The sequence below is a fragment of the Lacerta agilis genome, chromosome 8 (assembly GCF_009819535.1).
Source record: "Lacerta agilis isolate rLacAgi1 chromosome 8, rLacAgi1.pri, whole genome shotgun sequence".
NCBI lineage: Eukaryota > Metazoa > Chordata > Lepidosauria > Squamata > Lacertidae > Lacerta > Lacerta agilis.
The window spans coordinates 16,595,333-16,611,714 of record NC_046319.1 but is presented as its reverse complement, the minus strand read 5'-3'; the positions used below and the strand labels follow the sequence as shown (position 1 = coordinate 16,611,714).

The following is a 16,382-nucleotide window of genomic DNA, read 5'->3' as shown; positions in this document are numbered from 1 at the left end:
ATTGACCTTTGGTCAGTCTTGCTTGTGTCCCTGTTCTGTTTTCGGGCAGATCCACGCCATCTGTTTAAAGCACATGGCTTCCACCAGTCAACCCTGGGAACTGTAGTTTCCCTCCCAGAGAGCTACCATTCCCACTACCCTTAACAGATTGCAGTTCCTGGGATTCTTTGGGGGGAAGTCATGCGCCTTTAAATGCACACCCCTCAACTTCCTCGGGGTCCCTTCCAACTCTACAATTCTATGTTTCTGTGTCAGGGATTCTTTAGCTGTGATTCCTGCATTGTAGGACCTATGAACTTTGAATGGTGTGGATCTGCTGTTAATCCACTAGGTGGATTCATCCCTTGGCTTTTTTTAAAAATTTTGTTTATCTGGATTGTAGTGAGTAACTTCAAAAGAACGATTTAATTCTAATCAGTGATTAGAAAGATGTGTAAAGAATTTATGTACAGTAGAGGAAAATAATTTTAAAAAATGAGTTTAAGTAATGACTGGAGGTGGGGAGAATCTTGACTCCCTATCACTCTCAAACGTTAACTGTCCTAGAACTGGTTCAGTTCCCAAGATCAACCTTTGGGCAGTGTGAACCGCATTGTTTCCCCATTTTACATGTCTATTTCATAATTGAATTATTTCTTTTTTGTAGATATTGTATTAAAATTCAAGTGTCTGTATAGTTAATATATAGCAGCTTATGTGTAAATGCTATTTTAAACACTAAAAAAAGCTTTTAATTTTTACGTGACAAATGCACTTTCCTGACTTTTCTTTATTTGTGGTGATACTTTATTTTGAGAGGTGTGTGTCTTGTGTACTGTATATTTCATATTCTGCCAGCACCGTAACTTATTCCGGGGTCCAACCTTGCTTTGTCCTGATGTAGTCATGAGTCTTCTTCATAGCCCAAAGTTTCTTCTTCTTCTTGTACTAATCAGGGGATTGGTGGCTGGTGCCCGTTGGGAATGGTAGGGCAGAAGTCAGGGAGACGAACAGTAGGTGGCGCCAGAGCCCATGACAAGGAAAGCCAACTCATTCTAGTTTTCTCCACATCCTCCTGCTCCCTGCTGAGTTCTAGGAGGAAAACACTAAGCTTAAAGAAGAGGAAGCTGGCAGGCAGGACCACCCCTTCAGCAGGTTGTCAGGTGGGGGCTGGCTTAGGGCAGGCTGAAATTGGTGAAGCAGTGGCCCAAACGGATTAGGGAATCGGAGGGCATATTAGGCTATGTGTGTGCCACATCTCTGATTCTGTCTCTTGCAGAGGCACCTTTAAAGTTACACATGTAAGTGTGTGAAGTCCAAACACCTTCACCTGCATCGTCATCCAAACCTGTCCCAAAGGCTTGGGTCAAGTTAACAGCATTGCACACCTTTTTAAACCACGTGAAGCATACAGGAAAGAGACAGGAAATGTTTGATTTACGTCCAAATAGTTCATTGTGCATTTATTTGTATGCCGCTTTCCTTCAGAACGGTGCCCAAAGTAGCTCACAGCATACCAAATGAAGAATTAAGTACAACAGTTTGAATCAGTATGTACAAGTTTGTATAAAGCAATGCAAATAAACTAACCTAGTTTAACAGCTTAAAGCTAACACAGAATAGATAATGCATCCAAGGAGATAACGGAGTTGAAGAATATCCAGCTCTTAGGGCTCTTCCTGGGTTATAAACCAGCAACAATCCTCTCTGGCTTTGTTCTGCACCCTTCTCAGGAGCAAATTCTTGAACCATGGTCATATCTTTTGCTGGCATGGATAGAGAGGGGTGTGTGCGTGCACACACGCATGGAGAAGCCACTGACATTTGCATGTAACTCTACGGAGAATATAACTCTATGAAGGTAAGTCACCTGTTCACCTGCCCATTTTTGCCTCAGGCTCCATCCATTACTGACGGAAGTTTGCCCAGAAGGGGATACGGCCCTAAGGCAAGCTCCTTGTTTAGAGTGTTTGTGCTTGCCCCGCTCTGGCACTGCCGATGGTAGAATGTGCTGTTTTCCCTCTCCTTCATTTCTGCAGCCTGCTAATAGATGCAGTGAGAACCTCCTTGAAACTCCGTAGCCGAAAAACCACTTCACGTCTTCTCTGAGCCAGAGTTCTGTGTCAAATGTGCTTATGAGACTGTAACTTAAGGCTCTCCAGATGTTGTTGGACTCCTGCTTCCATCAGCCGCAACCATCCTGACCAAGGGACTTAGGGAGGATGGGAGCTGTAATCTAACAACACCCAGGGGACATCAGGGTAGGGACATCTGCTCTAATTCCTACAGCAGGAATGGTGAACTTGTGGTTCTCCAGAGGTTGAATGCTGGCCCCATCCATCATGGTAAATAATCAGGGGTAGGGTGAAGATAGTGGAGTCCAGCACTATCTAGTGCAGTGTTTCTCAAACTTGGATCTTCAGCTGTTGTTGAACTACAACCCCCATCATCTCTAGCTAGCAGGACCAGTGGTCAGAGGTGATGGGAGTTGCAATCCAACAACAGCTGGAGACTTGAGGTGCCCTCCAGTGTTTTATCAAGTTTGAGAAACACTAGAGGGCACATAAGAATGTGAGAAGAGCCCTGCTGGATCAGGCCAATGGTCCATCTTGTCCAGCATCCTATTCTCACAGTGGCTGACCGGATGCCCCAGTGGGGAGCCGGCAGTCTTCTCCCCCTCCCTACGTTACTTGGTTTCTGGAGCACCTGGCTTGCTGTCTGCCGGAGGGTTCTGGGGCAGGCAGCGGAAGTGGGCGTCTGTGTTCATGTGGGGCGCGAAGAGCACGATGTAACACACTGGGTAATAGTAGGAGCCGAAGATGGCAAAGATGCTGGCCAGGCCAGCAAAGACCTGGAACAGGGCAACAAACTTCCCTTGGGAGGTGGCGTAGGTGGGCACGAAGAGTGTCCAGATGATGAGGATGAGGATCATTGCAAAGCTGATGGACTTGGCGGCCTTGTCGTTCCTCTGGTCCGAGTTGTGCCCCATGAAGGTGCAGAGGCAGCAGACGGCAGCCAGGCCAAAGTCATGGGCTTGGAGCAAGCTGTAGCCTGGGAAGGAGCTGTCCCGGCATTGCACCAGGATGGTCTTCTCCAGCTCGGTGCTCTCCTCCAAGGAAGGAGGGTTCCAGCAATACCACACGAGGCAAAGGAGGCCCTGGATGGCTATGTTGAGGAGGATGCAGAGGCCCATCAGATGCTTCCTCAGCTTAGGCCTCTTCAAGGCCCAGCCGAGCCCTGAGCTTTGGAGTGTCTTGCCAAGCAGTGTGGCCAAGCTGATGGTGAAGCTGAGGAAGAAGAGGGGCTGCCGGAGCTTGCAGACCATCGAGGTGGGCTTGATGACGAATAAGTAGAAGCTGCTGCAGAAGCAGGTTGAGGAGAGGACAATGGAGAGTGTAGGGAAGCCACCAACAAAGCGCATGGCCGGGGTGCCGCGGTGCTTGGCCAAAATGCCAGTGACAACGGCCATTTGGGCCATGGCCAAGGCCGTCAAGGCCACCATGATGATGGCGAGGGTGTCGGTCACCTCCAGGTATTCAAACACTCTGTCGTAGCATGTGGTGCTCTGCGGAGGAGACCATTTCTCTCTAGGGCATGGGGTGCATTCATGGGGATCTGGATGAAAAGAATAGTGGATTAGGCAGGAAGGGGAGGAGGCTGAGTAAAACTATGTTGGATGCAGCCCAGTTTGTTTGGCTGAAAATTTGCCCTTTCCCTGGTTAGTCTGATTTTTAAAGATCCTTTTTTAATGCCAGCACTTCTTTTTTTTTTTTTTTTAAGAAAACAGTCTTCAGATGACAGTCATTGTGTGTAGGAGAAGAAGGAATACCTCTTCTAGGATGGTGCCAAAAGAGGCATCCCATCGTGTGTGTGTGTGTGTGTGTGTGTGTGTGTGTGTGTGTGTGTAAGAGAGAGAGAGAGAGGTTAAAAGATGCTTCTTATAAGACAAAGCCTCCCCTGCACCACCAAAAGGGATGTGGGTGGCACTGTGGTCTAATCCACTGAGCCTCTTGGGCTTGCCGATCAGAAGCTTTGCAGTTCGAATCCCCAGGACAGGGTGAGCTCCTGTTGCTCTGTCCCAGCTTCTGCCAACCTAGCAGTTCGAAAGCATGCCAGTGCAAGTAGATAAATAGGTACCACTGTGGCGGGAAGGTAAACAGCATTTCCGTGCGCTCTGGCTTCTGTCACAGTGTTCTGCTGCGCCAGAAGCAGTTTAGTCGTGCTGGCCACAGGACGCAGAAAGCTGTCAGCTACCTCGGCCTGAAAGCGAGATGAGCGCCGCAACCTCATAGTCGCCTTTGACTGGACCTAACCGTCCAGGGGTCCTTTACCTTTTCACCTTACCTTACATGCACCATCTGATACAAAGTTTTCTGCCTCATCCTTTCTATTGTTCGTTATCATGCAAACTTAGTTAATTGGCTAAAAATGCATCTGATCAATCTTACTTAAAATGTAAGAACGCAACATGGGGGTGGGGAACATGAACAGGAGCTAAAAATATTTACAAGGCAGAAAGAAGAAAGAAAGATGTGTCGGTCCAAAACTTCGCTGCCAATGTACAGTTGTTGAATGAGGAGGCCCCCTTGGCACATCTGGAAAAACTCCAGCTCACCGTTTTTGTTCTGGAAGTAATTTGCAGGACAGTCTTCGCACATAAAGCAGCAATTATGTTCTCCTCTCAGCCATCTCTTTTGCCCTGGTTTGCACTCCTGTGTACATCTTGATATGGGGGGCTTTAGGGAATGAAAGAAAGAAACAATAGGTATTTACCGACTCCAGTGGACTGTGCTGTCCCCACCACCTCTTTGGAAACCCTGTCAAGACAAGCTAGCCCCCCCCCCCACTGCTTTCCTCTACATCTGGGGTTGCCAAACCTTTTAGGCCCCATAACACACTTGGACTTTTTTTTTTTTTAAAGAAATGCCATGGATGCCACCCGCTCTGATCTCTTCTTTCTTTGCTCCCCTGGATCATTCCTGCACCCAGCTACTACACAATTGACAGAGAGAAAGCAAGCACACTCCGTTTATCCCAAGGTATATCTAGTAGAGTGAATCTAAGCATTGAAGCATAGATAAAGGTGATAGAGGAGGTGGGAAGGATTGCCACTTTTCCAACTTCCTCCACCTCTATGTACTTTTCAAGGGAGAAAATGGTAGCCACCCTCAGCACCTCTACAGGGAGCAGTGAGTGCCAGAGGAAGGTGCCAGAGGAAGACCAAAAGGGTGTCATTGTGCCCAGGAGCGCTGTGTTGGCAACCCCTCCCCTAGCTGTCCGTCTTTCCCCGCAAGCCAGTAGATGAGGAAGCAAATAGGTAGTGACAAGATAGAGGAGCGCCACTGCAAGTTGCAGCAAGAAGCAGAAGTTGGATCCAGTAGACTGCAACCCTTTTGAGAGCTCTGGGGCCTTGACAGCTTCCTGAATATGCCAGCTCACGACACTGATACCATCATGGGAAAGGAAAGCTTCTATTAGTGGATGGTCCAAACTGAGGACTGAATACTGGGCAATAAAAGTCAGCATTCTGAGATGATCTATTTTCTTTCTTAAAAAAAAAAAAAAAAAAAGTTCGTAGGTTTGTAGTCCTTGTGCCTGAAAAATTTTGCTGGAAGAAAGGCAGCTCACTTGTGAGGAGCCATAGGAAGAGAAGGGTGTGGACCTTTAAGGATGAAGAGGAGGGGCACTAGAGGAGGATCAGAAGATCTCTTCAGTAGGCCTAGAGAACCCAGTTCTGTTTAAACAGAGTTTGGACTTAATAGGGACAGAACATGGAAACTGCCACCACCATTTGCAGAAAGGAGGATTTGTTTTGTTTTTCACTTAGAAGCCAAGAGGTATGTAAGTAGTGAACAAACAACTTAGTGCGAACCTTCCCTTCCTTTGTGTTCCAGCGGATCTTTGATTCGCTGATGTCGAGCTGAGGCTGCAGGGGATGATAGCTACCGAAACGTACAAACTCGTGGTTTCCAGTTGTGGTCGCTTCCCAGAAAATCAGGTCGTAACCTGTTGGAGGATCTCCCGACTTGCTGAAATGAACCAGATGAGAATTGATGGTAAAGTTGACCCGAGCTACTTCTTCCAGGAGCTGCAAAACAAGGAGAAGAATCCGAAGAACTGTAGTTATTTAATACCCCAAGTGAGGGAGGTGGCAGCAGAGGGTTGGAGGCACATCGAAGCGTCTCCCCTATTTATTTCCTCTTGTATATTTTTAAATTAAAAGCACAAGTTCCTTTGTACTTCCTTCTCGCCGCTGATGCAACACATGATTTAAGGGTGCTTTCCATGGGCATCTGGTTAGTGTGAGAACAGGATGCAGGATGAGATGGGCTTTTGGCCTGATCCAGCAAGACTGTTCTTGCACTCTTATATTCTAAATACGAAAGATTTGCAAAGCCATACTAGGCAACTGTGTGGGCAATCTCCCTTTGGTGAGGCTGCTAGGTCTTACCACCCTTGGCTGGGCAACGATGCTCTTATGACTTAGGGGCCCTCGATTGACCAGATAACTGGTGGTATAAAAACCAACAAATTTAAGTTCTTTTTAAAAAACATATAATGCTGCTGTTGCTGCTGTAAGGGATGGGAGATCAGGGGCGAGGCTGGAGCAGGTTTATAAAGCTGGCTGTACCCCCATCCCACCAATGGGCAGGTGTGCTTACATGAGAGCAGGGAGTCTAATGGGATTTCTGAGATGACTGGAGTAAATGCAGCCCTTCCAAATTTTGGAGGATTGAAACCCTTACAGTGGCTGCTTTCGGTGAGGCTTCGGGGAATCTGATCCCTCCCACAGTGTCAGCCAAGAAGCAGATAAACAATAAGACTCCTTACCAATTCTTTTATTCAATAGTCACAGAGAGAGAGATTATGGTGTTGCTTCAAATAAAGTCCCACCCCCTCCATCTCTCCTATTACACACCATCTCTGTGCCGGCTGATCTGTGCTTTCTGCCTCTGAGCTCTCTGCTCTACTACTCTCAATGCCCGCCGGGTCCTGGGAGAGGCGGGTTGGTCAGGAATGCTTTCTAAAGACACTGAGTCTGTCAGCTGTCTTTCCCCTGGTGCTTCTGCCTCCTCCTTGCCCTCTCCCAATATTTCTCATCTTCTCCCCTCTGCAGCCTCTGAACTACGACCTTCTGCAAACCACGGTTGCAAATCTATACTGCCCTCCTCTTCTCGGGAAGGTTCAGGTGGAGGACTTATGGCCCCACGCCCTCTTTAAGTGTTTGTGCCTAAGTGGAATGTGCCCTTGAACTCATGCTTGTCTGGATGGTGGGTGGACAAGGGTTTGTGGACATATGTAAAAACTAGCCTACTGTACAAAGGTAATATTTAATTTAGTTGCCCCACCCACTTTTTGCTTATGGCTCCACCCTCCATTGCCATGTGACCCTGATGTGGTTGCCCAGAAAAAAATACAACTCTCAAGCTATTTTTTTTTTTAAATGTTCCTGAGGCTTGGTCTCAATAACTCAGGTAGAAGGAGAGAGAGAGAGAGAGAGAGAGAGAAGAGTCCTTTCACAATGACCAAAGCAAATAAAACTTGCAGCCCTTGCAGGTAACCCTTTACTGCTTTCTCCTCACTCACCTGCCATGGGTAGACCTCTCTGCTCATGTTGCACCACTTGCGTGTGGCATTGCACTGAAGCAGCCGGTGGAGAGCATGGGCGACGACGTAGACCGCTTTGTAGGTGTTGAATGTGCTGTAGAACCTAGAGTGATTGGTGTCTGTGGAGAAGTTGGCATGAGTCAGAGACCTGCATTCAGAGCACTGCTCATCCCCCTCACTGGTGTCAGAGCTGTTCTGGTCCCCACCTGGATCTGCCACGATATTCTGCACATATTCTCTGAACCCAGGCATCTCCCCGCTTCTTATCGCTACCCCGATGATGGTTCCTATGCTCGTCAGGTTTGGGATAAGAGCAATGTTGGGCGAGGTTGCCCAGCACTCGCTGGCGATCCACACTTTGCCAGTGATGCCCCTGCTTAGCACCACCCTCAGCAGCGCCTCCGCACTGCTCGGTTGTGCGAAGATCACCGTGGCATTGATGTTGGACTTCTGGAGCTGGTCGGCTATTTTGGACAGCTCCGCTTTCCTCTTGCTTTCCTCCGGGTCGCTCGGGAGGATGGCTTCGTAGGCCACACACATATCCTTAGAGAGAGCCAGCTGGACGAAGATCTGCAGGGCCCGGCGGCCGTATTCATCGTCAGTCACCAAAGTGGCCACCCAGTTCCAGTTGAACTTGCTCAGGAGCTGAACCATGGCATCGGCTTGGATTCGGTCGCTGGGGACGGTCCGGAAGAACGATGGATAAAGTTGCCTGTCACTTAGCTTATCGCTGGAACTGGCGTAGCTGATCTGGGGAGACATGGAAGATATGGAGGATATGGGAGACTCACGGCAGATTCACGTGGTGTACGGTTAAACTATGGAACTCACTCCCCCAGGAGGCAATGATGGCCACCAACTTGGCCACCAACTTTAAAAGAGGAGCAGATAAATTCATGGAGGAGGATAAAGGCTATCAATGGTTACTAGCCCTGGTGGCTATGCTCTGCCTCCATGGTTGGAGGCAGTAATGCTTCTGAATACCTGCTGCTGGAAACCACAGGAGGGGAGAGGGCTCTTGTGCTCGGGTCTTGCTGATTGGCTTCCCACGGGTATCTAGTTGGCTACTGTGAGAACAGAATTCTGGGCTAGATGGGCCACTATCCCAATCTAGCAGGCTGTTGTTATCGTCTTAAATGGAGACTATGAAAATTGGGATATTCAAGCACCTGTTGAATTGACACAAATGTAATCAAGCAAGCAACAGTGATTTGTGTGTCGGGGCTTCTATGAGTAGAAGCCAGCTAAGTTACATTCAGAGTTGGCTCACTGAAATTTGTAAACCTAGCTTAGTCCTGTCCCTTAATTTAAAGAGGTCTGTTCTGAGTAGGACTAGCACTGGACACAAGGCATAGGGGCATAATGAACAAAATGACAGGCATACTTAATGCCTATAACATACATAGAATCACAGAAATGCATCATTGGAATGGTCATTTAGTCCAGTCTCGGCAATACAGGATAATTAAATGATTAAAACAGCTGTATAAAGGCAATTCATATTAAGCAGCAGCAAATTATATATGAATTATTTCAGTCCCTGGTAACCACATCCAGAAGTCTGTGAGAAAAGGTGCACTTTCATTTGTTTCCTAAAATAAAACAATGGTCCGGTTAGATGCACCTTATTGGGGAGAGCATTCCACTGACATTCCACTGAAAAGGCCCATTGATGGACCCTGGCAGAGGTGTATCCAGCACTTTCATTATACAGCATTTGGCAAATGCTCTTTATCCTGGCTTTTGACAATGGAGATACATATTTTTGAGACCCACCTTATTGTGCTTTTAATATTAGTGTTGTGTTTTAATTGCTGTAACCTGCCCTGGGACCTTAGTGTGAAGGGCAGGTAATTTATCATAATTATTGATTCTGCTTGTTGACCACCCAGATGGATCTCAACCTTCTGCCTCAATGTAGTGCCCTGGATCCTGCTCAAAACACACCAGTGGAGGCTCTTCCTTGAAGGGAGGAAGAGATCTTCATAAGAGCCAGTGCAATGCGCTTCCCATCTTACCTCTGGGATCAAAAGAAACTTCAGGAACCGAGCCACCAGCACGCTCAGCTCCGAATTTCCAGGGCCAACAACGGCGACAACTCGAGGCTTATAGTTGGTATAATCGCATTGCACCTCCACGCCATAGTGGTTGGGGTACTTGGAGAGGAAGGACATTGTGGGCTTGTTGGCCACAGCTGGGTTGTTGCAAGTGTTGTGGATTTCATAGCCGAGCTTGACACCGGGGAGCAGAGAAGTCGAGTTGTTGATTTCGTCGATGGCAAAGCGCATGCTCAGGTGCCGCCTGTAGCCAGTAAGGTCAAAGCTTAGGGAGGCGGTTAAAAAAAGAGTTAGTCATTTCAAGGATGGTGAATGACAAAGCTTCATCAAGAATTGGGGATGAGGTCAAAGGTGCTTAATTTGTTGGGAGTCTGGGTGCAACTCAGTTTAGCATATAGGAATTTAGACACTTTCGATTGCATCCTGTTTACAACTTCCTCCTCTTACACTTCTCTCTCAAGACCTCAACGTCATTTTGGATCTATCCTCTGAGAACAAAGGAGCATGCATGACTGCCTTTGTCTTCTCTAAATTAGTTAGCTTAGAACTAGAAACCTCTCTATCCAAGTTATGCACTTCCTATAATAAGCAGCTTTGTTATTTTCTTACTCTACAAATATCTCTTACGTGTGTGATTGCTACAGATGAAATCTGATCTCTAATCAGACTCAGAAGCCACACTCTGAACACTCTGCATACTCCTAATTTTACTGAGGTGCAACAAACTTTACCATAAGGACTGTACCATTTCATTGAAGCACATTGGAATGGCAAAAACAAATAGAAGGTTGAGTCAGAGATGAGATGGGCTGGAATAAGTTGATCACACAAGCCTGACTGGAGTTGGAGCCCAACAGTATCTGGAAGTCCAGTTTCTTCATCCCTGCTCTAATGGGTTCTCCAATTAGCAGCCTCAGTTAGCTATCCTTTTTAGTCTGGACATGACAAGCTTTTTGCATGCCTGACTCAGAGGTGCTATCATGCCTCTATGCAGTGTCAGGACATTGCCTTTCTTAAGCTGGAATAAAATAAGACCTTACTGTCAGAAAATGATGTCAGCATGGCCCCCCAGAATAAACTGGGACCAGGGAACTTCTGAGATCACCTCCACAAGACAATGCCTCAGCCAGAAAATCAGAAGAATTGGGAGTCTCACTATGTCCCCAATTAGGCTCACCCCACACAATCATTGCTAGTTTGGTATGGAGTCCAAACTTAAGCTCTTTCTGCTTAGCACAGCTCTCACTTTGTCACATGAGGCAGCCTGGTCAGAGTCCTACTTGGGAGGAGGGACCAGGGCTATAAAAGTCATAATTGGGGGCAAGGATAGAAGCAGACAGGTGGAATGCTTAAACCCCAGTTTGTTGCCTGGAAGTTGCTGGTGCAACAACCTCCGTAGGCTCATTCCTAGCCTAGGTGCCCTCTGGACAGCTCCTCTTCCATTCAGCACCAACTGATGCTGGACAGCTCCCTTGCCTTGTTCGGAAGCCCAGAATGAGATCCTCATGAGATAAGATAAGATTCCTTTATTGTCATTGTACAGTACAATGAAATTGGATGCCATCCCATAAAAACAACACAGAACACACTTCAGCTACACATATACATACATACATACATACATACATACATACATACATACATACCCATCACAACTCTCTAGTTACAGCATTTAAGATGGTTATAGCTCTTGGATAGAAACTATTTTTTAATCTATTTGTTCTTGATTTAATTGTTCTATATCTCTTGCCCGAAGGCAGTGGCGCAAAAAGACTATATCCAGGATGAGATGAATCTTTTAAAATATTTTTTACTTTTTAAAGGCAACAGGAACTGTATAGTTCTTACAAAGACTTCCAAAGTCTGCCTGAAGCTGTGGGGGTGGTGGTGGGGTGGTGGTCTGATTTCCCCAACCCAGGTATTATTGGGGGAGGTGTCAGAAAATTGCAGAAATTGGTATTGAAATACAGTATTTCCTTTTACAATGATGAATGAAATGTTTAAGAAAGTGCTTTCCCATAACTTCAGATGCCTGGAAAATTTACATCTCTAGTCTTGGTGGACTGTGCATTTTGCTGAGTTTTTTTTTGGTCCTACTTACCTGGAACACTTGGGGGTCTTCAGCTCCACATCCTGGCCTAGGTACTGTACTTTGGAGTGAAAGGCAAACATCCCACCAAGGACAAAGTCCCCCGGAGCACTAAACTGGGTCAACAGGGACTTGGCCTTCACTTCGTTCAGTTGTATGGAAAGGATGGGAACCAGGAGCCCAAGCAGTGTGCTGAGAGCCATTTTAGCCTGTGCATGGGGAAATGGAAGGTAGATCTCTTTTTTATGCCTAGCGTTTACATGCTGTTTGTCATATGAGATTCACAACAACCCCGCAAGGCACTACTTCTTCCCATATTGCAGATGGCAGGTCTTGTCTGGAGGCCACCTGGTAGAGAAGCAGGATACGAACCAGCAGATTTGTGATGTGTCGCCTTATCCTGCTGGGCATGAATGAATTTTTGTGTGCACCTGAACCCTGTGGATAGCAGGCTTGAACTCCCTGTGCATCAGGTGGCACATGGGCAGTTCAGTCCGGCTTGGTCACTGTCTCCCTTCACCTTCACAGGCCAACTTTGATAGGTGGGTGGGAGTCGGACCACCCACTTCTCAATCTTCTGATATCATGGTGGCATCAGATGATTGACAGGTGATCCAGCCCACCTGTCCATGCTGGGCTGCAGGGTGCGGAGAGGTAATAATAATTAATAATAATAATAATTTATTATTTAAATCCTGCCCACCTGACTGGGTTGCATCACCCACTCTGGGCAGCTTCCAACAAATTAAAACATCGAGCACAGTAAAACATCAAGCTTTAAAAACTTCCCTATACAGGGCTGCCTTCAGATGTCTTCTAAAAGTCAGATAGTTGTTTATCTGGTGGTTCCTTCACTGCAAGAAGTAAAGTTACAGGGAACCAGGCAGAGGGCCGTCTCAATAGTGGCGCCGTCCCTGTGGAACGCCCTCCCATCAGGTGTCAAGGAGATAAAGAACTACACAACTTTTAGAAGACATCTGAAGGCAGCCCTGTATCAGGAAGTTTTTAATGTTTGACAGTTTTTTATGTTATTATAGGTGTTGGAAGCCGCAAATTATTGCGTTGTTGTAGTTGTTGTTTGTTATTTCCTTGACATCTGACGGGAGGGCATTCCACAGGGCGGGCACAGCTCATGATAAGACTCCTGAGCTAAAGTTCTGGCCCACAGCTTTATATCAGCTTCAATGCTTTTTTACTCTGGCCTTTGAGGTGTATATTTTTCAGGACCGCCCCCCCCCCCGTGATTGTAAGCAGTTTTAAACTGTGTTCAATGTTCTGTTTTAAATTTGTAGGACCTTTGGGTGAATGGTGGGTAACTATTGTTGTTATTCAGAACATTTTTGCCCTGCTAAGAGTGACTTACATACAATCAATGAAAACAAGACCGTCCCTGCCTGCAGACTTACAATCTTAAAAACAACAACAACAACAACAACAAAACGGCACAAGGGGGGGGGAAGGACATGGAAGGAAGAGGGGGAATCAAACTTGGGCCATTGTTCTTATAATGGTCAGTCTGCACAGTTCAGGGGCTGGAGGTGCTTGGTGGAATGAGCCTTCTGCTTCCTGACTCTCCCACTGAGGCAGCCTGGTGGAATGGCTTGCTCCCCAGGTGACTGTAGAGGGACAGGAAGCCTGATGGGACTGGCCTGTCACAGCAGAGACGATGGAGCGATTTAATACTAATAAACGCGATAAAGCAAACAAGCTTTCCTTGCAAAACAGGGGGTTAATGCACTTCATATTAAGAAAATGTTTTGTTGTAGTTCTTTTTGTAGAACCGCAGAGTTGGAAAGGACCCTGGGGGGTCACCCAGTGCAACCCCCTGCAATGCAGGAATCTCAACTAGATCATACATGACAGGTGGCCACCCAACCTCTGCTTACAAACCACCTCTCATGGGAGTCTGTTCCATTGTCAAAACAGCTCATACTGTCAGAAAGTTGCTCCTGGTGTTTAGTCGGAATCTCCTTTCTTGTAACTCGCAGCCATTGATTTGGGTCCTCCAGAGCAGGAGAGATCAAGTGTGCTTCCATCTTCCACGTGACAGCCCTTAGCTATTTGCCTATGGAGTCAGTTCATGAGAAAGGAGTAATGGACTTACCTTCCTATATTTGCTCTGCTTCATATCCATACCTGTGGTCGCTCTCTCTTTCAGCCCATGAAGCTGCATTCCGCCCTTCTGTCTCTGGCCATTTGTGTTGGATCCTGTTTGCCTGCTTGACTAGGGTGGGGATCTTTGAGGCGATGCCCACTAGGCAAAGGCTTTAAAGTCTGGGAATATGTTACATTTGAATAGTAGCTGGTGGAACACTATGACAAATGGTACCTGGGCGACTCTGCCCTGTGAAAGGGCAGGTGGAGGCCATTAAATCAAATCATAAGCAAAATGAATCATTTGCATGATGTTCTGGAAACAGTGGTTGGCCATCTGGCAGCCCATGGGCCAAATCCAGCTAGCGAAACAATATTATCTGCCCTCACCATGCAAAGACGCAAGCACGAATGCTACAATGCTGAACTGTTGGTAACCTGGGGTCGGTTAATCCTGTACATGCCCAGTCCCAGTAAGCTGTGCAGTGGATGGGTGTTGGTGGGTAGGGGCTTGGGAGGGGGAAGAGAAAGTTGCTTTTGCGTTTTGATGCCCATCTACTTCTTTCACACTTTTTGAAATGGTGTACGAGCCGAAACACAGCTGTCTGTCAAAATTTGCACTTCTCTGAATTTTGTTACACAGTTTTGCACTTCTCTGAATTTTGTTATACAGTTTTCCAACGAAATAAAGTGCACACAAATGTGTGCACATTGTGTATGAAAAAGTATGTTTAAAAATGCGTATTTTATAAGCCAAAATAACATTAAAATTAATTGTATTGGGGAAAATAGCAGTAATGCATGGATTAGGCAGAAGCATAAGGCCAAATGTGTATATCAGGACTCACTTCATGCAAGTTGCACTATGGCACAAGAGTTGCCCCTCCAGATGGCCGTAATATGGTAGCATTGGGGAAGCATCGCAGAGCAACTAATAAAGTGGAAATATGTGTGGACAGTTCAGTATAAAATACCACTAATGCATCAGTGATATTTTTACTCTGGCCTCGACACCTGAGATGTTGTGCTTTCAGGACACATCCTATTCCTGAGTCCTGAAATCTGTTTTAACCGTTTCCAATTCTGCGTTTTAAATAGTTGTAACCCACCCTGGGATCTGCTGGTAAGGACAGGTAATAAATATAATAATAAAATAATAACATCCGTATAAAACAAGCAAGCCCCCCCAACCCCAGCCTGGAGGTAATAGGTTTGGTATTTTGTTCTTTTAAAACTACCTTATTAAAACTTGTTGTTTGCTTCTACTGTGGGGTGTTTTACTTGGTCCTCAATGGTCTTAACACTCTGTAATTTGTTGTGACATTTGTCATTTGCAGTGATATCGCTGGTCCCCTTTCCTGATCTCTTTTTTTTGCATATCCATTGAATTGGCTTTAACTTAGAAACAAAACTATTTGCATGGGGGGTGTCCTGAGGCTTTTCTCGCATCATCCCATCTCATTTTCACCATCCCATCTCATTTTCATGTTCTTTGCAAAGAGATTCAACCAGTGCATTCAAATCTCTGTGAGAAAATAACCCCCTTGTGCTGCCTTTAAGCCGTAAACGTCGTATCTGGTTTCAACTGGTTTGTGGCAAATGTGGGCAACATAATGGGTAGGATGTCTAGGATTCTTCCTCCCAAAAATACATATTTTAAAATATAATTGCTATTTTCCATATCTTCTTTCAACATTTCATCTCCCTGATTTTATTAAAATGTGTTTTAGTTACTACATATGTAATCCTGCCTATCCTCCAAGGCTCTCCCTGCCTTCCACTTTGTTCTCACAACAGCCATGTGAGGTAGGTTAGCCTTAGAGACAGCGACTAGCGCTAGCTGGCCAAATGGAGATTTGAACCCTGATCTCCCACTCAAACTGCTACTCCACTGGCTCACTCAAAGCACCCAAGATAGTGTGTGTATAGAGATATCCTGTTTTATGTTTCCAACAATATTGCATGATAGGTCTGGCACAAGAGAGGATGGCTGGCCCAAATGAACATCACTGATTGTCAAGGCTTAGGGATTACTATCCCTCCCCCCGGTGGCAGCCCGCCCCCCCCCCCAAGCAGATAACACGAAAAGTCCTTACCACATAATTTATTCAGTATTCACAGAGTGAGACAAAGGGATGTAGTCTCTATGCAACGATGGCGTTGCTCCAAGTCAAGTCATCCCCCCCCCACGTCGTCCCTAATCTGCGTCACCCTTGCGTCGGCTAATCTGAGCTTCCTGCCTCTGAGCTCTCTGTTCTACTACCTACAATGCACGCCTGGTCCTGGGAGGGGGGGATCAGGAATGCTTTCCAAGGACACTGAGTCTGTCAGCTGTCTCTCCCCTGGTGCTTTTTCTTCTTCCTGCTGTTCCTTTTCCAATATTTCCCAGCTTTCCCCTTCTGCACCCCTATGCAGAGGTTCCCATGCGTGTGTCCCAATGCATAATGGGGGGGGGGCACTGAGTTGCCACACCTCCAATGTCACACCTGTTGACTAGTCTCACCCTTTAGTAGCCTTGTGTGACGTATGAGCTGAGCCGCCAGATGCACAGCTAT

At 46.4% G+C, this 16,382-nt stretch overlaps 1 protein-coding gene across 1 annotated transcript; it reads right to left on the bottom strand.

Moving 5' to 3' along the window:
* Positions 1 to 2,665: 2,665 nt before the first annotated feature.
* On the bottom strand, positions 2,666 to 11,936 carry LOC117050946 (taste receptor type 1 member 3-like). The gene is made up of 6 exons (XM_033156914.1): positions 11,746 to 11,936; positions 9,606 to 9,909; positions 7,567 to 8,337; positions 5,852 to 6,067; positions 4,595 to 4,715; positions 2,666 to 3,594 (listed from the first exon to the last, which is right to left on the bottom strand). The coding sequence occupies exons 1-6, from the start codon at positions 11,934 to 11,936 to the stop codon at positions 2,666 to 2,668; spliced, it is 2,532 nt and encodes an 843-aa protein (XP_033012805.1).
* Positions 11,937 to 16,382: the final 4,446 nt, after the last annotated feature.

Excerpts from the sequence above, each read along its gene's own strand:
- LOC117050946 (XM_033156914.1), bottom strand. The coding sequence starts at position 11,936 with ATGGCTCTCAGCACACTGCTTGGGCTCCTGGTTCCCATCCTTTCCATA. Across the intron at positions 8,338-9,605 it reads AGTTTCTTTTGATCCCAGAG|ATCAGCTACGCCAGTTCCAG; the intron begins GTAAGATGGGAA and ends ATGTCTCCCCAG. Across the intron at positions 3,595-4,594 it reads TTACTTCCAGAACAAAAACG|ATCCCCATGAATGCACCCCA; the intron begins GTGAGCTGGAGT and ends CTTTTCATCCAG.